This window comes from Aristolochia californica, unplaced genomic scaffold (assembly GCF_029961685.1).
Source record: "Aristolochia californica isolate CCGP_79_NKW_82.1479 unplaced genomic scaffold, dmAriCali1.0.hap1 SCAF_3, whole genome shotgun sequence".
Classification (NCBI taxonomy): domain Eukaryota; kingdom Viridiplantae; phylum Streptophyta; class Magnoliopsida; order Piperales; family Aristolochiaceae; genus Aristolochia; species Aristolochia californica.
In genome coordinates, this window is record NW_027181992.1 from 44,932,229 (window position 1) to 44,956,489 (window position 24,261).

Consider the following 24,261-nt stretch of genomic DNA (forward strand, 5'->3'; position numbering starts at 1 on the left):
GGAAAACTCTCCTGTAACACTTCCTGCTACCATGATTCCTGTATTTAATTGAAAACGTTAATGGGAGTGATTAAGAAAGAAAGACTTGTTCAATGGCGTTTTATAGGGTGGTTGAGAAGGTCCTTCATGCGGTAGCATCCGGCAACGCCATTGATTCTCAGTGAACCAGCTTCGCAAGTTCTAACCTGTCTGTTTGTAGCATCTCCAGTGTCTCTTACCTAATCTGTTTCTACTTCCGATCAATGGACTTTGGATGAACTCTGGTTAATTCAGAAGTGTAGGAAAATTATTACAAAAAGTTTCTTCATTAACCAATTTTTTTTCGTATTTGTGATATTTTGGGGTCAGAAAAATTTTCCACCTGATTCTTCTCCCCTTACAAAAATATTAAAAATGGTAGAAAAATAAGTTTCATATTGTTCCAATAAGAAATTATAAGAAAAATAAACCAAGAAACACTATCCTTCCACTGCAAAAAATTATATGTTTAGTTTCATTAACCAAGAAATTATATGTTTTCTCAATCTAATATCAACTCACAAAAACTGCAACCTTCCACTGCAGGCTGCTTGTGTGCTCTTTTCATCTTCCCCGCGAGCTGTAAACTCTGCTTCCGTCCTTGTCAATCATTTTTTTACCATTTTTCAGGCCTCTTCTCCACCAGCTCCCTTACACGTGTCATTACTTCACCCTATCCTTCATCTTCGCGGGAAAACTCTGAAACTCTTTCACACCCTTATGGCGACTCTCCGCCATTACCCATCTCTCTTCGTTCCCTCCTCTTCACCTCGTTGCGCCAGAACAGCAGCGCTCGGAACACCCCACTTTAAATTTTTGAATGCAAGTAGAACCAGTCACAATTCGATGACCATGGGATTTGGGTCTTGGAGAGTGGCGTTTTTTGCGACAGAGTTTTTGCATAAGGAAAGAAGAAGAGGGCTCGCTCGAGTCGCTGCTGGGGGTGAGGTGGATGGTTTGGATTCTTCCAACCTCGTTCAGGTCTGATTGGTTGATGGCCTGTTCCGCTTTCCGTGATATTTGTATTTCAGTGTTGATTCTGGGATTGAATTCCTCGGTGGTAGCTGGTTATGCTTTTGTTGTAAGGGATGGTGCATTGGGTTTTGCTCTAAGGGCGGCGATGCGTTTTTCAATTACTGTAATTCACAAGTATGAGATCTGTAAGAGGATAGAACATGTTATTTCATGTGCTTAACATTGTAACAGGGGCTTTTGTGAATTTTAAAAAAATAATTAAGTACTCTACGGTAACTCAATCATCTTGAAACTTAACTATGTCCAGGTCAGTGTTGATTCTGGGCTTTTTGAGCTAGTTAGCGTCTCCCCTGGAAATAGCATGATTTTTTGAAGTTCAAAAGAATAAAAGGGTATTGGAAGAACTTTTTTGTCTTTTTAGAGTGGTCGTTTTTTTTTTTTTTAATTACTTCATGGAATAAATCAAGTTTTTTGACATTCTCGATCTTTAATAAATCAGTTAAGATGGTTGGAAAAGAAGTATTACAGATTGAATCTAGTACCAAGAAGGAAAGTAACTGTATTCAGATTTTGGGTCAATTAGTTTAGGTCTTGTGAAATTTTTGTAAATTCAGACAACTCATCCATTGATGAACCTTTTTTTTTTTTTTTTTTTGATAAAGATCCATTGATGAACCTCTCTGTAAACTTCATGATGTGTTTCCTTTCCTTGAAATATCTGCAACTGTCCTGGGTTAGTAGCATATAGCAAGGACTTTCTATCTGTTCTCTTTAATTTTTTGGTACATATGTCAAAGACCTACTATTCAAAGTGTTGCACTCTTATTTATATGAATTGTAGTGCAGCAAGGTACCGTTAAATTCAGTTATTTACTTTACTTTCAGTTACACCCGTTAACAAGTTGCGTCTACTTTTCTTTTGTTGAGGAAGGCAGATACTTTTTGGAGAAATATCAAAGAAAATAGGAAACTCTAAAATTAGGCAAGGTAAATTCTTCATACTGGTTCTCTTCATAGTTTTTTTTTTTTTTCAGAATTGTTTTGCAACTGCTGGTTGAAGTGAATTATTCACTACTCATTCTGTAATCTTAATTTACTTCCGAAGAGCTGCATATATGCTCACTTATGCACAACTTACAACCCTAGAACTCAGGTTTACTGATCCTTACATCTCAAATTAAGATGAGTATGTAAGTAACATGCATATGGCAAAAAATTAAAAAAATTAATACTATCAATGTACATAAGAACAGTGGTGGGCATATCACATCTCACGTATAGTCTGATATGTTTCTGATTTTGGAGGTGTCAATATGATACATAGTACATACATGATGCAGGCTTAAAGTGAAACAGGCCAATATGGCTTGATACATGTTTTCTAGTTTAATAATCTTTTTAGATCGAGTTGGCTGATACACCTCAGTATTAGATACATATCAGCTGATATGTATTGAAACTTAATTCTGATAGGTGAAACTGGGACATCTACCCCTGTTTTGTTTGATACCCGAAAGACGGAAAAAAATAAAAAGGCAAGACAAAAGTTGGAAAAAGAAAAGGTTTCACCAAGATTTGAACTCAGCTTACTGGATACAGAGTCCAATGTCCTGGCTGCTGAACATGGGATGTCAGCTTGTTGTTCCTATTGCATACCCACTAAAAAGAGTATCATTTTGTCTGGAACTCACTAGAGTATTTATTTTCTTATAATTTCTCAGGAAGTGTTGAATTTAGGACTTCATGCTTGAAACCTCGAGTAAGATGAGAGAGGGAGAAGAGAAGAGAAAAAGAGCAAAGAGAGAGAGAGAGCTCGGGTAGAGAGGAGAGAAGAGAAAAGAGGGAAAAGATACTTTAGGCTAGAGAGAGATGCTTCCACTAATTGAGAAGAGGAGAACTTGATTGAATCCTTCAACCAAGACCCCTGTTTATACTATTTCCATTACATATTTAGGGAAACTTCTCAATCAATTAGGATCCCTAATATCCCTAATTACATCAATCATGATTAACTAAATTACATCAATCAAGGGAAGATAAATCAATTATATTAATCAAGGAAGACTACCAAATATTCTAACTCATGTGATGAGGATTCCACCTCGTGTGATGATTCATCATGCCACCTCATGTGGTGACTCATCATGCCAGCTCGTGTGGTCATGGTGGGTTTGGTCCCACCTTGTAACACTCCCCCTCAAGCTGGGGGTGAGAAAACATCGTAAATGCCTAGCTTGCTATAGATGGTGGACAAAATCTTATGGGTGACTGGTTTGGTGAGAATGTCTGCAACTTGCCCTTGTGAGGAGATATGTTTGAGAGATAATATGCCGGCTTGGAATTTCTCTCATATAAAATGGCAGTCTATCTCAATGTGCTTTGTTCTCTCTTGGAAGACTGGATTTGAGGTGATATATATCGCCGCCTGATTATTGCAATGTAGATCCATAGGAGTTTCTTTATAGAATGCCAGTTCAGTGAGAATGAGATCTGATCTATAGAAGTTCACTAACTGTGTGTGCCATGACCTTGTATTCTGCTTTTGCACTGGACCTTGCAATTACATTCTGTTTCTTGCTTCTCCATGTAATCAAGTTCCCTCCAACCATTGTACAATATCTTGAAGTAGATTTTCTGTCATCCGGGGATCCGGCTCAGTCTGCATCTGAGAACCCTTCTATGTTGAAGTGACCATGGTTCTTATAGAGAAACCATCTTCCTGGAGCTCCGTTCTAATATCACAATATTCTTTCTAGTGCTTGCCAATGAGTAAGTTGTGGTTTGTGCATGTATTGACTTACCGCAATTACTGCATATGATATATCCGACCTTGTTACACAGAGATAAAAGAGTTTTCCCACAAGTCTTTGATATTTTCCAATATCCACATTTTCTCCAGTGCTTGCAGATAATTTTGTATTTGAATCCATAGGGGTTTCTGTTGGTCTACACCCCATCATTCCTGTCTCCTCTAGTAGATCAAGGACATACTTCATTTGAAATAGTATAATCCCTTGTTTGGACTGTAATACTTCAATACCCAGAAAGTATTTAAGTAGTCCAAGATCTTTTATCTTAAATTTTTCACATATCTTTTCCTTGGTTTCTTGAATGCCCTCGAGATCACTGCCGGTTAAGACAATATCATCAACATATACGACCAAAATCACTTTCCCTTTAGGTGTGTCTTTAAGAAACACGAAGTGATCTACAGAACATCTGTGAAATTCGGCCCATATAAGTGCGTGGCTAAATTTATCAAACCATTCATGAGGAGACTGTTTCAGACCATAAAGGGATTTCTTCAATCGACTTACCAACTCCCTCTCAACCACAAATCCGGGTGGTTGTTACATATAAATTTCTTCCTTTATATCCCTATTGAGAAAAAAACATTTTTCACATCAAACTGATAGACCGACGACCAGGAAGAATTAGTAGCAAGAGATAATAAAATACATACTGAGTTCATTTTGACCGCCGAAGAGAATGTTTCCTCATAATCTATCCCATAACACTGCGTATAGCCTTTGGCAATGAGGCGGGCCTTAAGGTGAGCAACTGACCCATCCAAATTGTGTTTAACTGTATAGACCCACTTATAGCCGACAAATTTTTTTCCTGATGGAAGAGGAACTAGAGCCCATGTTTGATTCTCATAGAGTGCTTGCATTTCTTCTTCCATTGCCGCTTTCCACCTTGGATGTTTCAGAGCCTCCCGATAGGACTGTGGGACAGAGATGGAGAAGATAGACGCAAGAAATTGACAACATGAAGAGGATAAACAATGGTAAGACACAAAATTGGATATGGGGTAAGAAGTAGAGGGCTTAATGCAAGTTCTGGGTTCTTTTTTAAGGCGATAGGTCGAGTATCATATTGTGGTTCAAAAGGAACAGGAGAGGATGGACTTACCTCGATGGGATTCGTAAACCTAGTAGGCGTGGTGTCAGCCAGTGCTTCAGGGGGTTGAACAGTTTCCGTAGCACGGGGCACAACTGGTCAAGGAGAGGTTGATACAGAAGAGAGACCTGGAGGGGCATTATCAGAGTAGTTTGAAGAGTCTTAAAAAAAGGTTACATCCCTGGACACAAGTAAACTTTGGAGAGTGGGATTGTAGTAAATATAGCCCTTTTGCGTGCGAGAGTATCATAAAAAGATACACTTGACAGATTTTGGATCAAGTTTACTATGTTGTGGGTTACAAGTTTACAAGTTTACAATCTTGTGGGTTACAAGTTCATAAGTTTACAAGTTTCAATCTTGTTTCACAAATAGCATTCTACGAGTAGCTTTGATCATAACTTCTTAAAGCATTATTTTGACGTGAGGATCCTTCTACGAGTACCATGTTGAATTTAGGCCCCCATGCTAGAAACCTCGAGCAAGATGAGAGAGGGAGAAGGGAAGGGAGGGAGAAGAGAAAAAGAGCAAAGAGAGAGAGAGAGAGAGAGAGAGAGAGAGAGAGAGAGAGAGAGAGGAGAGAAGAGAAAAGAGAGAAAAGAGACTCTAGGCTAGAGAGAGATTCTTCCATGAATTGAGAAGAGAGCTTGATTGAATCCTTCAACCAAGACCCCTATTTATACTATTTCTATTACATATTTAGGGAAACTCCTTAATCAATTAGGATCCCTAATATCCCTAATTACATCAATCATGATTAACTAAATTACATTAATCAAGGGAAGATAAATCAATTACATTAATCAAGGAAGATTGCCTAATCTTCTAACTCACGTGATGAGGATTACACCTTGTGTGATGACTCATCATGCCAGCTCGTGTGGTCATGGTGGGTTTGATCCCATCTTGTAACAGGAAGAAAGAAAAAGAAAACTATTTCCACTCTCTTCTTCTTGAGAATGGAAATCCTTGCAGTCGTGATCTCACTAACCCTTGACAATTCTAGTAAGTTGGATTTCCAAAAGGCCTATAAAGGAAGCAGCGCATGGAAACGATTGAGAAAATTCCTACAATTCATTGGGTAAACTATACAGAAGTTAAGTTGAACTGAAAAAGGTAATTACTAATAAGGCTCTAAAACTGGGTTTAATTCCGAAAGTCACCATAGGGTGTGATGTATTTCTAAGACTTGCTATATTAGGATTTTGGCTGCAGAATTTTTTGCAGGGACAGTATAAATGCATTTTTTATAACTAATCCCATTCTTTGAAAAGTTACGAAGCAGATTGACCATTAAAAGTTAAATCCTTATTAATTAAAAATTAGTCTAAATTTGAAGGCCATATTTGAGAATTGGTGAAGTTGGTTCTATGTCCTTCCTCAATAGCTAGCTGAAGTTATATTGCCTCTTCACAAGTAGTAAGTATAAGATATTTCTAATATTGGATGTATATGGGACTATTCTTACACTCCCCTTTACTCACCTATTTTGTGGTTCGTGCGGATAATTTTTGGGTGGAGGGCCACATATATGTACCCAATCTGATACCACATTAAAGTTTGGTGAATGTCCAACCCAAAATGGCTAGCTGAAGTTATAAAGCCTTTTTCCAACTGCTAAGCATAGGATCTTTCTAATCCTGGATGGATGGAAGACTATTCTAAGAGAAGTGACACTAAAAGGGATTATGTTTCATGTGTGTGGTCGCCACATTAGGAAATGCATATTTGGAATTATATATTGGGAAGATATATTTCGAATTATCTTTTTTAACGACGTTTTCCTACTGCAATCATATTTCTTGAAGCTTGTCATCTGAAGTCACATTTCCAGGAGAAGTGTTTCCATCTCCATAAATGTTTATATAATTTCTATAGATAGCTATATTGAAAATCTTTTTTGGACGAAATCCAATATACTTTTTGAAGGAAATGTGTTTCATACAGTCTGATGTTGCAAAAATGATGCATAACTTATTTCCTTTCCCAACTAACTGAATACAGGAGGAATCATGCATGTAGCTGGCCTTGCCCAATGTAGTCTGGTTAAGGTTCTGAACATGATGATGATCTCAAAAATGACTTGTGCTTCTAGTTTATAAAAACATGATGGAAAGCAGGGGACTGCCGATTCCCATATCCTCAAAAAGAAGTCAGAATGAAATGCAAAACATCCAATATCATCTTCATCTTCCTTTTAAACATTTATCAGCATCATGTCTTAATTTTTTATACTTAATATTTTTAATGTTGGAGAATGTTGGTTGATCTAGAAAATCAGTACCTATATTTGTGGGTGAATATGGACAAGAGTACCCAAACTTACTTGTTTTCTGTTGCATGCTTGTTTGGAATATAAGCTCAGATTTTTAGCAATCTAGAGTCTATCAGATTAAATTTCCAAACACATCGCTTATGAATAGTCAATTCTATCATAATTGGGGCACCAAAACCCATTTTCTGGACTCATTTTCAATTTGCTTGAATGACATTAATATGTTATATCAAAACACTACATAATTTTTACCATGTCATTCTTGAAATTCTCCCAATCCGCTTGGTTGGCCAGCAATTCAGTTTGCTGCATTTACTTTCTTCTTCTCTTGAAGGAAATAATAGTATGATAGTCTTTTGTCACATTCCCATACTTGATTCAACTGTACGTAATCTCGTTTGGTTTGCACTACATTTAGTCTCATCCATCTCTTTACGTAGGTGCAGTATTCAAATGGAAGCTACAGAGCAATGATGATGTTAGCTGCGGTCCTAAGTTACTTGTGAGAATATCTTCTCTCTTATGTGGAGTAACGACATCACTGGGTTCTATACCAGATGCATATGCAAGAGAACAAGTGAGAGATAATATGGTTTACGAGATTGGGGAACTATTTGAATTGGGAATCCAGCTCTCTTATCTGCTGATATTGTTGGGGTTTCTGGGAGTAGGAACCTTCTTTGTCATTCGACAAGTTCTTGTTCGCAGAGAGCTTGACATGTCTGCTAAAGAATTGCAGGTGACCAAGCAGTGTTCCTGTTTCCTTCAAATTATGATGCTAATGGATTTATTTTTCAGGAATTTGAAAGTTAATTTATCAAAATTTAAAATCCTAAATTCATTATGGAATGGGAGGAAAAGTTTTCTGTTGTTTTTGTGTTTTTCTTTTTTGAATGGCAAGAGGATGAGTTCTTTCAGTAGATGTCTGACATTGTAGGTGTACAACTTAGCCTACACAGATGGTCAGTCAGTGTTAATATGATAAAACTTGTACTATATACTGTAGATGGACCAAAACCAAAAGGAGAAAGTAAGTTAGAAGAGGAAGTATGTAGAAAGAGGTAAGAGAAGAAGTAAAGAGGAAAGGTGAAAGAGAGAGAAGAAAAAGACGGAGAGATTTACCCTAGCAAAAGAAGAAAAGAGAGAAAGAAGGGGCTTTGGAAGGATGCACCACTGGACCTCTTGCTCTTTATTTTGAATAGACTCTGTTGATTTTCAGGACTCCATGGGTTACCTCACGGTGAAAAGGAGAGACGGCATATTGGTGAGAAAACAGGAGGAAGAATGAGGTTGTGGACTTGTGTCCTAACCCTCCCCCTGAAGCTCTATTTATAAATGAGTAAAACTAAAATATTATAAGTATGTCCCTGTAACTTAAACTAATTACATCAGTGCCATCTTTATGAGATGACTCTTTATTTACCATCATGCCACCACTCTTGGACTTATGGTCTTCTTTGGTCCTGTGGGCTTGAACCCATCTTCTAACACACGTCTCTTGGACGTGTGGGCCTTCCTTGGTCATGTGGGCTTGGGACCATCTTCCAACACTCCCCCTCAAGTTGGGGGTGAGAGAACATGATAAACACCCAACTTGCTACAAATGGTGGATATGATCTTCCCGTATAAAATGACAGTCCATCATATCTTCCAACACTCCCCCTCAAACTAGTGATACCAATGTGCACAATATAATGGTGAGAGAACAAAAATTACTCCTAGCCGTATGACAAAGCTCCTTACTCCAGTCAAATGGTCATGGTCAGAAATACTCTCTGCCCAATTTCAAAGGCAAAAAAGTAGCCCAATTGTAGGGCACAGAGTCTACTACTTTCTAAAGGTAGCTAAAAAACACACCTCTTGGATGAATAACAGACTTGTAAGTAGTGTGACTATAGGCATTTTTCAAAAGTGATAATAAGAAGGTAATGGGGAATCATTGGAAGATAATATGCTAGGGCCACCATGTGTTTTTTTTTTCCATCAGAATAACCAATGTTGACAAAAGTTAGCAACCGAGAAGTCCTTCAATAATAATGTCTCAGTTAGAGAGACATAATAGCAGCAGTGGATATGGGCCTAGGCCCAAATAACACGTACCAAATTATGAAAGTCTTGAGGACACATGAAATAATCTGCAGAGAGTCCATTAGAAAGTTGTGCACTAAGTAATACGCTGAAACTGAGTAATAAGTTGTCAATTATCCAAGATAATAATATGAGTCAATAAATGAGTCATGCCGAGTCAGGAGACTGGGTTGAGATGGCGGAGTCAGGTAGACCCAGACCGAGTTGACTTCGTTACACTTGGTATAACATCAAACAGTATGGTGGCTGTTGGAAGATGGGCTCCAGCCTACACGACCAAGGAAGGCCCACATATCTAAGAGTATTCTAAGATGGGCCACACAACCAAGAAAAGCCCACAAGATGGGCCCAAACACATAAGAAGTAGGACCCACCATGATTACCACGAGCTAGCATCCTTATCACATAAGTTGGAAGATCAAGAAGGACTCACAAAAGCATCTTTATCTTATGGTCACATGCTAGAAGAGTTCTAGTTTGATTTATGTTTGTCTTTTATCTATATTGAGTTATTTAATTATGCTAGGACTTATCTTTAAGTGTTAGAGTTTGGGTGTAATTGGGACAAATGTAGTTTTATTGTAATTGGACTTTACTACCTTCCTCTATTATAAATAGAGGTTCTTGTACTCTGATTATAGTAAGTTAATGAAGTCAATGAAGTATTTCTCGTTTCTATAAATTTAATAGTGGCTTACTCGGTCCGAGTTTACTCGGCAGAGTTTGGTATGGCTTGACAACAACGAGGTGGGCAACCTGGTTCGCTGGGTTGACTCGGCAAATTAAAGAGACGCTCATAGATCCAAGGTAGATTAAACCTTACCTGGTAAATAACAACACTTCTTCTCTCCCAACGAGCAGAAATAGAAACTTGGCAAAATCTCACAGCAGAGTCGTCTTCTCTGGCAGATAACGATGATAGCTATGAAAATAAACTTTCGAAGATAACAATCGTCAATTATGGGAAGAAGCCAGCTGGTTTCTTACGCTAGAAACAAAAACGGATTAACAACTCTTATATCTTGGAGAGGCAGCTCTGGAGATAATCAGGAGTTTCCGAAAAATAGCAATGCAGCAATGGAGAAGACGAGAAATCAGCAGCATCGACAACAACAAGAAACTGGAAGTTGCTAGCAGACAAAGGAAACTTCCGGAAATAGAATAATGACTTCGGACGACAATTATGGCAAGATTATGGGAGTTTCCGAAAACCAGCAGATGAGGAGATATCTTCCGGATTATCAGCCGTAATACCTCGGAGAAGTAGAAACAAAAACAAAGCTTTCAAAGATGGCAATAAAACAGCAAAATCATCATAAACTCGGAACTATTTTTCGAATTGACGAGCTAGCGAAATAGAGAGCAATATTGGTAGATATGCCAGCGATGGGCTCTGTTTGGAACTTGGTCCTAGTTGCCAAAAGCAGGAATAATCAGATCAAGATTTTCCTGAAATATATTACTGGAGCTGAAACTTGCTGGAGTTGAAAGCCTCATTGAGAACTAGAGAGTAGAGTGATGCTTGGTGTGTCGGGTTGGATGCTCAGAGAACCAGGTTAAATCAGTCGTAATAAAATCACAGGGCGCCACGATAACGATGAATCTTCTCTGAGAGGGATTCTTGCCTTCCATGTTGCTTCATCCTGTCAAGCTGATTAGAGGGCGGGGACACGATCTGGTCCTTGAGTTCTACGGAGAAGGGAGAGTGTTATCGGATCTGACCTTTTGATGATGGGAGGCTTCAAGGACAATGAATCCTGGAGGGGATCCAATTCGTTCTCCATGCACTCTCCTCCTCCTCCTCGATTGGATCAGGGACGGATTGTGGAGGTAATAAATAAAAATGGAGGACATATCTGATGGGCTTCGGATTTTGGAACCGCAACTCACCGTTACACAAGTTAGATGGGTTTCAGAAGGACTAGAGGGCATCTATAGCAAGACTCGCGAATTGCATGCGGAAGAGAGGCAATCCATTATTGGAGCAGGAAGCAGACTGCGCTGTTGTTGAGTAATGTGGCAGGCGGAGGAAACTATTTGGATGTGAAGGTTATAAACGAAATATGAGCAATATGAGCAAAAGAAAAAAAAATGGGTTTCTAGAATCTTGAAAACCATACCTACCAGGCCTGAAAATCAATACTCTGATACCATGTTGATTTTTAGGACTCCATAGATTAGCTCATAAAGAAAAGGAGAGACGACATATTGGGGAGAAGAGAGGAGGAAGAATGAGGTTATGGACTTGTGTCCTAACCCTCCCCCTGAAGCTCTATTTATAGATGAGTAAAACTACAATATTATAATTGTGCCCTTGAAACTTAAACTAATTACATTAGTGCTATTTTTATGAGATGACTTTTTATTTACCATTATGCCACCACTCTTAGATTTGTGGGCCTTCTTTGGTCTGTGGGCTTGAGCCCATCTTCTAACACACCTCTCTTAAACATGTGGGCCTTCCTTGGTCATGTGGGCTTGACCCCATCTTCCAATAGACTCTAAGTAACAAATACACTTAGCCCCTCACTTATTACAGCCAATTAGAGGTAATTCAGCAAACGGGAACAATGTGCAAAACATAACCTATTTCTTTCCTGAGACTTAAACCATATTTGAAAATGCTGTCTGTTGGAAGAGTTGGCCTATAAAAAGGTGGAAGAACTACTCAAACTTTTCTCAGTAGAAAAGTGCCCAGTGAATCCTGTTTGGTTTTATTTTGAGTTTTTCTTCTCAAACATTTTCAGCTCAAACGAACTTACATAAATTTATTACTTAGACAAGGAATACGGGAGAGTACTATAATTAGTTTTCCTCTTCCCTGTCTTTATATCATAATTTTGTGCATTATTTCCTTCTGTTCTTTATCCTAGATATGCAATGCTTTTATGAAGTCTTTACTATATGCTTTATACTGGTTTTTTTGTGGACCCAGGGTTCTGATTCTTTTCATTTTCTCTCCTTTTTTTTTTTTTTTTTTTTTTCAGGAGCAAGTCCGCAGTGGTGATGCCAGTGCTACCGGGTACTTTGAGCTAGGTGCTGTAATGTTAAGGAGGAAATTCTACCCGGCTGCCATTAAATACATGCAGCAGGCCATTGAGAAATGGGATGGAGATGATCAGGATCTTGCACAGGTTTGTTAGCCTTGCTGCTATATGTTATTTCTTAAATACTTACTATCAGATATAGGATTATTACACGTCTACATGTAATTCTCTAGTATGCATCTGTATTTTGTCTTTTTAGTTCTAGTTGGTTGTCTATTTACACATCAAATTATTCCTATTCCCAAATATATCACTGTTAGCTAAAGAGTCGGTTCTAAGCTATTCAAAATTTGAGTTCTGCCTTGCACATCATGAGGCTTTTTGAGTAGTTAATATTGATCCAAGTTCAACAGTGAATGGTTTTTTTTTTTGAAATCAACAGTGAATGTAGCCAATGGGCAAAGAGTTCAGCCATAGAAGCTCAATGATAGTGGTGCTTTTCTCACACTACAGATTTCTGTTTTATTTCTAGATTTTGCAAGTTTTCCCTCTCTCTATCTCTCTCTCTTTATATTATATATATTACCAGAGAATCAATAAATGAGATGGTAGAACTGATAAAAGCTTTGGCAACAGTCCCTTGTTAGATAGTGCATTATTCTCTTATGTAGCACCTCTATGATTACGATTCACATCTAAATGCTACAGCCAGCTTTTACTGGATTTACCCTTTCTGGTTCAAAGGAGTTTAACTCACTCTTTTAAGTCTTGAATTTTCCCTTTAATTTTTTTTCAGGTATATAATGCTCTTGGCGTCAGCTATGTGCGAGAAGGGAAGCTCGAAAAAGGGATTGCTCAGTTCGAGAATGCTGTGAAGCTTCAACCAGGCTATGTTACAGCTTGGAACAATTTAGGAGACGCATATGAGAAGAAAAAGGATCTCAGAGCTGCTCTAAAAGCTTTTGAAGAGGTTCTTCTTTTTGACCCAAACAACAGAGTCGCTCGGCCTCGCCGAGATGCCTTGAAGGAAAGGGTAGAACTATTCAAGGGTGTATCAATAAAATCTGAGGACAGGTAAAATTTTTTCATATTCAAAATGATCCAAGGGGACTCAACTCAATATCATCTTTGTAAGCAGGGGACACATCAATCGGTAGTGGAAGGGTCATTTGTTGGCTAGGAAGTTTAGTAATTCAGACTTGGTTAAGTTTCTTTTACTACAGAATCCGATTCTCTACCCAAAGAACAAAAAGTAGTCTTAACCAGTGTTTAATGAAGAGAATACGGCGAACGAATTTGCCGAGAACTCGTTTCAATTCACGACAGGTTCCAGCGAAGGAACAACGTAGATTACACGGCTTATTTAATATGAAAATTTATTTGGTATAAAATATACGGTTATCTTGAATTACTATTGATCGAATGGCTGAAATAGTTGTTGATCTTGGACGGTTGAGATAATTGTTTTTTATTGGATGCGCTAGATAGCGATTCTAATTTATTATATTTAAAAAATATAATAATATGTAAGATTTATTGATTTAAATAAAATAATTAAATTATATTTAATAATATAAAAGAATTTAAAATTATATCTATTAGATTAGATTAAATTAAATAATTGCATTAATTTAAATATATTCCCTTTAAGTGAATATAGTTAAATATAGTTAAATTAATTTTAACTTAGTATATTGTTATAGTTATTATCTTAATATTATCATATGATTAATTAAAAATAAATTATTGTGCTTATTATTATAAAAGTCCGAATAAGTAAAGAAAATAAACCAAAAATTAAGGTGAGTTTAATTTCAAAATTTAAGAAAATTACTAAATATTATTCGCTCTGGCAATTTTAGAAAAAATAATTTATTTTAAAAAATAAATCAGATACTATAAGACACACTGACGCCAATACTATAAGAACCCTAACGCTAATACGATAAGACATTCAGCTCGTCATATTTGCCGGAGTTAGGGTTCTTCAAGCTACTCCAAAGCCCTAGCCATGGCGACCAGGGAGCTTTCGCAGAAAGAAGCTGATATTCAGATGATGCTTGCTGCCGATGTCCATCTCGGCACCAAAAACTGCGATTTCCAGATGGAGCGTTATGTCTTCAAAAGAAGATCCGATGGTAATGACCCTCATCGCTTTTCATAAAATAAATCTCGTTGCGTGTTCTTATCGGTGTTTTCTGCTCATCATTTTCCTTCGTGTGATGTGTCGTCCGTGGTTGTTTTCACTTTGTGGTGTTAGATCTTATGACTTTTTTGGTGGACTGAAGGAGTTAATAGATGTCGCGAGGAGTTTTGGCGAAAATGGTGCCGTGCTGGAAGTAAAGAATGAATAATTCTATATTTTATTCAGTTTTATTGGAACAATGTTGAAACAATGCTGATTCTTATGTAAACCAAATTAGTTTTTTTTTTTCGTTGGTTATGGTATTCTGAGACATAAGTGTATTAAAAAGCTTTTTGAAGTACTTTCTGTTTTTTTTTTTTTTTTTTTTGAGATGGGAAAATCGTTTTTACATCTGAAGGGGTAGTTTGGTTTATACTGCTTGTGTGTTTCGTAGCAACAAGATTGTGCTGCTTAGGTTTTTAAAGGTATGGAAAATGGATTTAATCTTCAGACGCTTGCAAGTGAATTTGTATTGGAAGTTGGTTGACGGCAGTGGTTTTAGTAGCAACCGTCATATGCCTGTTGTCATGTCTGTAGATTGAGTTTTTTGTAAAGGTATTTTTTGGTTTTCTAACAATACAAAAAGTAGTGGTGGTTTTAGCAAATCCATAGATGGAGTATGTGTCGAATATCAGAACAATGGATTATGGTTGAATTTTATTTAAAAAAAAAGGAATGTGGTTGTAACTTTTGCATCTGTGGAAGTTGAATAACATGTATCATTTGAGTCCTTCCAATTTTGGGAGCAGTCACACCCATTATCTACCTTAACAAACCTGATCCTATTGATGATATTTTACCTTTTATTTTATTCACTCCTGATCTTTAGTAAACTACCATCCTTCCTTTATGATGATGATTCTATTGGGTGGAAATTCTTTACCTCATTTGACTTGAGGGTATATGGGAAACTGGAAAGTCAATTTTGATCAGCCAAATAATTTTCTTTTACTTGTTCTTAAAGAAATGAATATATATGTCTTCTACTATATTCAAAATGTAAATTAATTTGAAAAATTTAAGATGATTTTGATGAAAGATGGATTTTTGGCAGCATGGATAGATGAGAGACATTCTAGCTCTTATTGATGTGCAATTTTACAGGTGGTTTTTTCTGTTGATGGAAATAATTTAGACAATGTAACGGTGTTTGTGAAAGATGCAATTTACATGTATGCTATGAGCTTTTTATTTTTTATTTTTATTTATGTTAATCAGGTATTTTTATTATCAACCTGGGGAGAACTTGGGAAAAGCTTCAGTTGGCAGCAAGAGTTATAGTTGCTATTGAAAACCCTCAGGACATTATTGTTCAGTCTGCGAGACCATATGGTCAGAGAGCAGTTCTTAAGTTTGCACAGTACACGGGGGCTCATCCAATTGCTGGGAGACACACTCCTGGTACCTTCACTAACCAGCTCCAAACTTCATTCAGTGAGCCTCGTCTGCTTATCCTCACTGACCCTAGAACTGATCATCAGGTAAAATTCTTTGCTGTTTTACATGGGGTTATATGTATGGATCTAGTACTTTTGCTGGAACTTTTTCTTGCTCACTGTTTTCCATTAAAACTTCTGCAGCCCATCAAAGAAGCTGCACTTGGTAACATTCCAACAATTGCTTTCTGTGACACGGATTCACCAATGCGATATGTTGATATTGGTATTCCTGCCAACAACAAGGGGAAACACAGCATTGGCTGCTTATTCTGGTTGCTGGCAAGGATGGTTTTGCAGATGCGGAGTACCATTCTTCCAGGACAGAAATGGGATGTGATGGTAGGAATCAGTTGTAGTTAGTTCTTGATTGCCATGCACTGTGCCTCTGTTTCAAAAACTCTTTTGATGATTAGGCTTTCTATGACACTGCTGATATGTGCATCTACATCCAGGTGGATCTCTTTTTCTACCGAGACCCTGAGGAAGCTAAGGAACAAGAGGAGGAGGAGGTTGCTCCAGCTCCTGAATATGGACTTCCTGATTTTTCTGCTGCTGCCCTTGTCCAATCAACAGATCAGTGGCCTAGCCAGATTGCTGACCAATGGCCAGCAGAAATAACTGCTCCGGCTGCCATTCCTGCTGCACCTGCTGTTGACTGGACTGCTGCTCCAGGTCAGATTTTTTGTTAACATCCTTTTCTAAAGAAAAAAGGCTAACAGTAGCGTTTCTCTTTGGATTTACATTGCGTACTTACTTTGAAATCCAGTTTCTGTTTTTTTATGCAATGGACTGTGTTACACCAAACATGAAACCTATTCACACATTGAAAAGATGTTCAGAACTATAAGCTTCTACGTGTTGGGTGTGACTCAGACCCAAAAGTTCTTATATTTTGACTTCCAAACAATCTTATATTTTAGCAATTATCAAACTTGAAAGATAAAGAGGGTTTTCTGCCCTGTGCTTTTCTTTGTTGTTAGAGTGACAGATTAAGAACTAGATTCCTGCCAGTTTTATCTGTAGTCCATTTCATTGGTTGCATAAATCTGTAACCCTTAAAATTTGATTAAAAAAAGATATCTTCCAGTAACGCACTTTTCTCATTTTACTTGCAGTTCCTGCTACTGATGGATGGGCTGCAGCTACTGAGCCTGCCATCAGCACTCCGGTGGCGGAAGTTACTCAAACTCCTGCACCTTCAGGCTGGGATTAGTGATGAAAAGCACCACAAGCATGTTAAGAGTATTCTATTTACGCTTTTGTAGTTTGTTGCTTGTTTTCAAAGTTGGAGCTCGTTTAGTTTATTCAGTTAAAGCAATGTCCAGGTAGTTTCCATTTGTGGTCATTGTAGGGTGCACTAAATTTTGACTGATGCCGTAGGTTAAAAGAAGCCTTCGTAGGTGATGTTTGGGTTTTATGAACAAACACTGTAGCTTTAGCCTCTCAAAGTAGACCCTTACTTCCCTTGGGTCTTTAGTAGTTTTTGCCTGCTGCTCTGTTCTTTACTCGGCCTATAAAAACGAGATGCAAGGAAGATTATTTTTCATTATGTGCATGTATGGCTGACATTAAATCAGTATGGGGTGATTGGCTCGCTTTTGAAATTACATATAGGGTTTTTAGTATTTTTTTAGTAGGAAAAATTGTAGAGGCCTATGTATGTTTTTTTTTAATTATGTTATCTGTTTGATATATTATTTATAGTTTTTTTATGATTTATACTTATTGCTATTAAAATCCTTTGTTATTTATATACTTCTCGAATTCGTTTATATTTATTTATTTATTTACGGATTGTACTTAAAATTTAATTTATTTGTTTTTTATATACATAAATATTTTAAAAATAATTATTTATGAGTTTTATAAAATCACATAGAAATTAATAGTTTTTATTTATTAAGATAATTATGAAGATAATTCATTTGATGAAATTAAAATTATTGTTAAACTTATCTATAGTATCTCTTCCAAAATTTTCTTGATAGTGTTATATATGTAATAATATTATTATTTTAATTATTTTTTAATTTATTTTATTTTATCTCAGTTGTAAGTTAAAAGGGGTTTTTTTGAATATTTTATTTATAGGGGTATTTTTGTAATATTTAATTTAAAACATTGTAAGGGGGAATCCTATTAAAGGGATAAGAATTAATGAGAAAGAAAACGTTGATTTTTAGATTTAACATGCTTAGAGCTCTTCTTGATGAGTTTAGGGTTTTTAAGTTTCTTTTTGGCTTAATCTTTCTCTTTTTTTTTTTTACGAATCTTTGAGTCAGATTTGGGACCGTAACAATTGGTATCAGAGCGGGAATACAATGGGTTATTCTATATCCCAAAAAGAATCGGATTGTTATGTACGAGATATTCAATTTATTGGAAAAAGTATGTAAACGTGGGAGAAAAACGCGCATGGTATGAATTTTCCATATGGTATGACTCTTCGAGTGAACATTGTGCAAGGGAGAATTTTGACGTCATAGAAAATTTTACGTCTTTGAGCACAAAATAAGCACCGAACGAGAGGAAGTAGATGCTGTCTCGGACAGGAAAATAGGCCATAGGCCAGAAAAATTAAAAATTTCGTAAAAAAATTCATCTGTTGAAGTCCCTGTGGAAGATTTGGGTGCGACCTCTAATCCAAAAGGGCAGAAAGGCCATGCTTCAAAAAATTTCAATATTTCTGCGCAAGGAGATCTAAAGTCGAACAACGGGGAAATCGGAAGGGTTTTTTGCCAAAATCTCCAAGAAGGACCTTGGAAAGCTGAAATTGGAGGGGTATTATGTCACAACCTCGTCGGTAATGACTGATTTGGGGGTGACCTCAAATCCGAAGTCGGAGTCTGCTGTAGAGGAACCAAGAGGCCTGTTCGTTGTCCCACCTCAAGGTTCTTCGGACCAACCCTATTCTCAATTTCGGCAACGATGTCTGGCAATTCACCATTAGAAAAAAGTGACACAGCGATTTGCTGCTATTCGCCATTGGAAACTGAGGAGGCTCCGTCGACGCTGTCAAAAATAACTCTGGTGGGATTTGACTTCCGGCCACCACCTCTCACTCTCAATCTCTCCCTTGGCAGTCCAACGGGGAACCAACATCAACATATTTCGGGGTAAGTTTCTGACATGCCTTCAATTGATATGTATAAACGATTTTTCCATGGGGGTGAAGGGGCTCCAAGGGGTTGAGAAGCAGCAACGCTGCTCGAATTTTTGGATCGGGGGTTTTCGTTTCCGTGATGGAGAGCAACAGAGCAATTTTGAAGGAATGTAGGTTTTTCTGTCTACAATGTGAGATGGAAATTTTTTGGGTTTTCTGGAAATGGCTACTTGGCCACGAACTTCGAATTCGAATGCTCAAATTCAAGCGAATTTCAGATCTGGGGTTGTGACGCTCGATGATCATCTCGATGATTGGAGCGAAGTTGATGAGCGAAAAGAAAAACATCAACGCTTGTATCTCTTGAGTTTTATTTTAGCGAAGAAGATGAGCGTGGTTGGTTTCGACTTTGGTAATGAAAGCTGCATTGTAGCTGTTGCGAGACAATGGGGTATAGATGTGGTTCTCAATGATGAATCTAAGCGAGAAACCCTTGTTGTGGGTTGTTTTGGAGAGAAACAATGTTTTGTAGGCACGACTAGAGCTGCCTCTTCTATCATGAATCCAAAGTATTCTATTTCTCAAATCAAACGCCTTATTGGCAGAAAGTTCTCTGATCCTAAGCTCCAGTCTGATCTTCATTCTTTGTTTTTCTCAATAACAGAAGGCCCCGATGGATTCCTTCTTATTCATGATAGATATCTGGGGAAAATGAGAACTTTTAGCCCAACACAAGTTTTAGGAATGGTTTTTTCAAATCTTAAAAGTATAGCAGAGAAGAATCTGAATGTTGCAGTTGTAGATTGTTGTATTGGAATTCCGGTTTGGGTGTATGAATTTCGAGATGAAATTTTTATTGGGATGCCGGGATTCATAGAAATATTTTTATGGGGACTACTGAATATTTTTTTTGGGGGGCTATGTTTTGCTGTTGATGAGCACAGTCACTGTGCGTGGGTTCGTTGGCAAATTGAAAATGTGGGGCTTTATTTTTGGGGTTCCATGTCTTTAGTCTTGAGAGCAGAAGATGAGAATTCCAAATATTTTGGCTTTGTTAACTTTGAGAATGCAGAAGTATGCATTAGTGCTGTATCTAATGATAAGAATGCATTCATGCTGACTGATTATGCTGAGAAAGGTGAATTAGTGTTGCATGATTCTGCTATTAGAAGTGACTCAGTTGAGATTGTAGAAATAAAGTCTAGTTCTGTTGAAGATGTCAAACCTGCAACAGAACCTGTAATTGAATTTGGTAAAAATGGGCAAAACAGTGCAACTTCGGTTCAACAAGATGTCCAAATAGAAGGTGCAGTTCGTCTTCATTTTTGTGAAAACAAAGCACATTGTCTGTAAATCCTGGTGATGGCTTGGAATCACAGGTTGCATTTGGCAATCATGGTGTTGAGTTAGAATGCAAGGATGAAGTTGCAAATGGTGAAAGCATGCTGGTTTGTTGTTTTAAGGAGGTGAGAAAAGGTTTGTTCAGGAAAATGCAGAACAATGGTATATCTTCTAATGCTTTCAGCTTTACAGTTTTTGTTCAAGGATTGTGTAAAGGGAAGCAACTAGAAGATGAGATTGGTTTTTGCATTGAGATGTTGGAGGTTGGGCATTCACCAATTGTTGCTACTTATATTGGGTTGGGTGCAAAGAGTTCAGAAGAAGCTCAATGTGTCCTTCAGAGGTTGAGAGAGAAAGGGTTAAGGGTAGGGGCTCAAGTAGATCAATTGGTTGGATTATCAGTCTGGACTTTAGTTGCTACTGTTGTGGCAATGCAGCAAATTCAACAGAAAAAAATAAAACCGGTTAAAAGTGATGAAGATGAGCAATACCTAGCATATGTAGAAAATAAAAATGTATCACATGTTGCATCTATAGCTCATGGGAATCAAGGGCATGCTGTAGTACTTACTGTTGTTCAGATCTGTGCAAACAAGTTGGCTAATAGAAAACTGTTAGGTCCATCTTTAGGCCAGCAGCGTAGCAGTGTTTATTGGAAGAATGGAAGTTCTACCTTTTGTTCCAGCTCAATCCAATGCATAACTTGATTGTACGGTGTTGTTTTGACACGACAGAACACAGTGCTGCCAACAGTGCCACTGCTGCAAACAGTGCTAATTCTGTGAGTAGTAGCAACAATAACTTCTGGTGCAAAATTATCTGTGGTTGTAGGCACAACAGATACTCTTCTACAGGAGGTAACTATTTCTAGCCGGACAGGGATAGCAACACAAATAATTTCTGTTATGATTGCATGTCTAGGAGCTCTTGCGTCCAAGAGGGTGCTGATATTGCAGTGAAGATAAGAGCACCCCAGCAGCAACTACAACCAAAAAAATATATTGCAGCTACGCACCACCCGGAAAATTCTGACTTTGGCCAAATGCTTGTGCATGGGGGGAACATTGATGTTGTTCATGGTGTATTTAATGACTTACCTGCCATTGCTCTCATCCCAGATGAAATAATGTGGCAGAGGGGTTGTCTTTGCTAAAGATTGTCTTCATCCCATTGCTTTTGTGAAGTTGTTGGCAGATAGGGAGTCTCTCACTGATGAAGGTTCTATTGACCAGAATTTGAATGTTATGCTGTGGGGAATGATTTTTCTGGTTGTTGACAAGCAAAATATTAAATTCTGGGCGACATCTGCCCAGAGTATAAGTTCTGCTGCTGTAGCACTGTTGCAACCAGCACTGCCAATAGTGGCACTGTTGAAAACAGTGCTGATAGTTCCTGTTGCAGTCAGCATAGTGGTCTCCTTTCATCGGTTCTCTTTGAATTTGGAACTTAAAGACCAATTTCATCCGAAATGGAATCAAATAGAACCGGTAGCGATCTCAAATAACATGGAATGTACGTATGGTGAAGTGTTAGCTGTACTCCAGGACAGTGAACAATAGCTGGTGATGTCTGGATTTTTTAGAATGAACAACCGGTTGGATTCTTGCCAAGCTGGGTTTTCTGTTGCTGATGGTGATGAGGACAAAGCATGCAGTGGGCTTCCTAGTGTTGTTCAATTACCTGCCTGCTCGTCTGAATTACACGAAACATGTGGCCTGACTCGTTCTACGAGTGCCTTTGAGTGTTTCAACGTGTAGCAAATGGAGGGGGTTCTTGCTGCTGACTCTTCTCAATCCCAGGAGGCTGGTCATGATGTTGTTGCTACCATGCTGGCAAAGTATAGGTCGGGCAATCTAGGACTGTGGGAGGGCAGAGATGTTGTTTGGGGAGATGTAGCAACTTTTGGCACACATCCCTACATTCGGCCGTAGAAAAAAAATTGCTTCTCTTGTTGGTTGTTCCAGTTTTGTAGTCCAGAGGGCGGACACACATATCGCGGTTGATAGTTGAGAATGGATGGAGACGTCGGCACAAGCGAGCAAACCTACCTTCGAGTTTGAGGACAAACTCTTTCTTCCAGGGGGTGTAATGTCATGCACACAATAACATTATTATTTTAAATATTTTTATTTAATTTACTTTATTTTATCTCAGTTTTAAGTCATAGGGGTATTTTTGTAATATTTTATTTTAAACCTAGTAAGGGTGAACCCTATTTAAGGGGTAAGAATTAATGAGAAAGAAAACATTGATTTTTAGGTCAAACAGGTCAAGTTTTAGGCTCTAAACTATGCTCCGTAACTTAACAAGATTGAAAATCCTCCTTGGTATGTAATTCAAGTGATTATAATAAGTTAACATCTATTGTTTTCCCTTGATTGCTCCAAGTCCAAGTTTCGAATTAAATGAAAGACCAAGAAGGAAGAGTTTTACTAGAAACTAGATTGTTAATTGCTGGAATATCAATCTGATGTTGATTTCTCAGATTAAAAAAAAAAAACTAAATAATATTTACATGTTTATGTCATCTTTGATCCGTTTTATAGCTGCCGTCTGCATCTTTCCAAGTGTGAATGTAGTTGAAGAAGATGTTACAGGAAGGCTTTTTTTTTTTTTTTTTTTTTTATTCCATCAAAGGATAGACAACTTGGTGACATCTCCTTAATCTAACCTTATCCTTGATCGAACTCTACGTCTGTAAATAAAAGTGAAAAAAAATTCTCTCTGGCGAAAAAAAAAAATCAACTTGAAAGGGTCTAAAGCAATAGAAAACAAGCAAACAAATCCAAGGGAATTTGTTTGTTTTTCTATTATTTTACTTTCCCTCGATGACATAAATGAAGCCAGATGTGTTTGCTTATGAATCAAGATTGGTTATTTAATGTTGATTCCGAACCGACTCAATTATGTAAATGCACAGTACTCAGACTTGACTTCTTCCAAGACTCACTATCTACTTGTTTATTGTCAATTTGGGACTTAATCTGTAAGGCAAATATCGATTAAGAGTCATATTAAATTCGATCTAGCCAAAAGGTGTCTGCCCTGGTCACATGTTGATAATCTACCTCGAACTCATACGTGGTTGAAAAATCTTAAGAACAAAAGCTTCCATCTTCAGATTACTTTGCAGGGCTGATAATTAAGGAGACTTGTTTGGGAAATTAGGCCTTTTTTTTCTACTAGCATCGATATTGGATTCATAGTTATGCTTGGGTTATCCTTGGATTCTACATCCTAAGGTTAAGTTGGACAAGAAGGGAGCTAAAGGCTTGATTTCCAAAGTTTAGCAGAGGCAACTGAACCCTTTTGGGTTCCTCAAACGTCAAAGACGATCGATAGTTAAACCCTTTTGGGTCCCTCAACATCTAACATTGGATAGAGGTATTTACTTCTTCTTTTAGGTCTATTAAGCTTGTTATTATACATTAGTTTGTTTCATTGCAATGTCTTCGACTTATCTGCGATAGCTTGCAGTTCAATGGTATTACGTTCATCACAATATTTTTTTTATATTTTTATAGTTTTAGATATAAGTTAAAGCTCGAACCGACTCGAGCTCTAGCTCAAACTGGGTTAAAATTTTTGGGTTCCAGCTGGGTTTGGATCGATGCCACCCCTGCTTATATATCCTCGATTCTTTCTAGAACCCAGTCTCGATAACTATCAAGTTAATTTGTCTTGCATAGTCAATTTCGTCTGGGACCCTTCTGAGATTATTTTTGTCCAAAATACGAAGAGACAAATACCAGTAACATCACCTTATCTCTCTCAACACCCATTAATAAAAGGTCTTCAAGACTTTTACACCTTGCAAACATCAGATAACATGTAATACAGCAGACTCTACATTACCTTTATTACCAGCAAACTCTACATCACCTTTATTACCAGCAAACTCACTTCTCTCAGACACACACCAGGATCATCTCCAGCTTCAAATATAA

At 37.6% G+C, this 24,261-nt stretch overlaps 2 protein-coding genes across 3 annotated transcripts; both read left to right on the forward strand.

The window, feature by feature from the left end:
* Positions 1–634: 634 nt before the first annotated feature.
* On the forward strand, positions 635–13,463 carry LOC137958464 (tetratricopeptide repeat domain-containing protein PYG7, chloroplastic-like). Of its 2 annotated transcripts, none has more exons than XM_068805501.1 (5): positions 635–999; positions 1,929–1,980; positions 7,618–7,910; positions 12,247–12,393; positions 13,043–13,463. In XM_068805501.1, exons 1-5 carry the CDS (start codon positions 739–741, stop codon positions 13,322–13,324), a joined length of 1,035 nt encoding a protein of 344 aa, XP_068661602.1. In that variant the 5' UTR covers positions 635–738; the 3' UTR covers positions 13,325–13,463. The 2 variants fall into 2 exon arrangements, with proteins under 2 accessions (XP_068661602.1, XP_068661601.1); XM_068805500.1 differs by having other exon boundaries at positions 636–999; positions 7,612–7,910.
* A 729-nt stretch (positions 13,464–14,192) lies between these two features.
* LOC137958466 (small ribosomal subunit protein uS2-like) lies at positions 14,193–17,419 on the forward strand. The gene is made up of 5 exons (XM_068805502.1): positions 14,193–14,384; positions 15,650–15,912; positions 16,012–16,209; positions 16,323–16,542; positions 16,986–17,419. Exons 1-5 carry the CDS (start codon positions 14,258–14,260, stop codon positions 17,081–17,083), a joined length of 906 nt encoding a protein of 301 aa, XP_068661603.1. The 5' UTR covers positions 14,193–14,257; the 3' UTR covers positions 17,084–17,419.
* Positions 17,420–24,261: the final 6,842 nt, after the last annotated feature.

What these genes read in the sequence shown, in the direction of transcription:
- LOC137958464 (XM_068805500.1), top strand. Translation starts at nt 739, where the DNA reads ATGGCGACTCTCCGCCATTACCCATCTCTCTTCGTTCCCTCCTCTTCA. An exon ending in AAACTCTAAAATTAGGCAAG is followed by an intron (nt 1,981 to 7,611) that starts GTAAATTCTTCA and finishes CTCTTTACGTAG; the next exon opens with GTGCAGTATTCAAATGGAAG. An exon ending in TGTCTGCTAAAGAATTGCAG is followed by an intron (nt 7,911 to 12,246) that starts GTGACCAAGCAG and finishes TTTTTTTTTCAG; the next exon opens with GAGCAAGTCCGCAGTGGTGA.
- LOC137958466 (XM_068805502.1), top strand. Translation starts at nt 14,258, where the DNA reads ATGGCGACCAGGGAGCTTTCGCAGAAAGAAGCTGATATTCAGATGATG. An exon ending in ACCCTAGAACTGATCATCAG is followed by an intron (nt 15,913 to 16,011) that starts GTAAAATTCTTT and finishes AAACTTCTGCAG; the next exon opens with CCCATCAAAGAAGCTGCACT. An exon ending in TGACTGGACTGCTGCTCCAG is followed by an intron (nt 16,543 to 16,985) that starts GTCAGATTTTTT and finishes TTTTACTTGCAG; the next exon opens with TTCCTGCTACTGATGGATGG.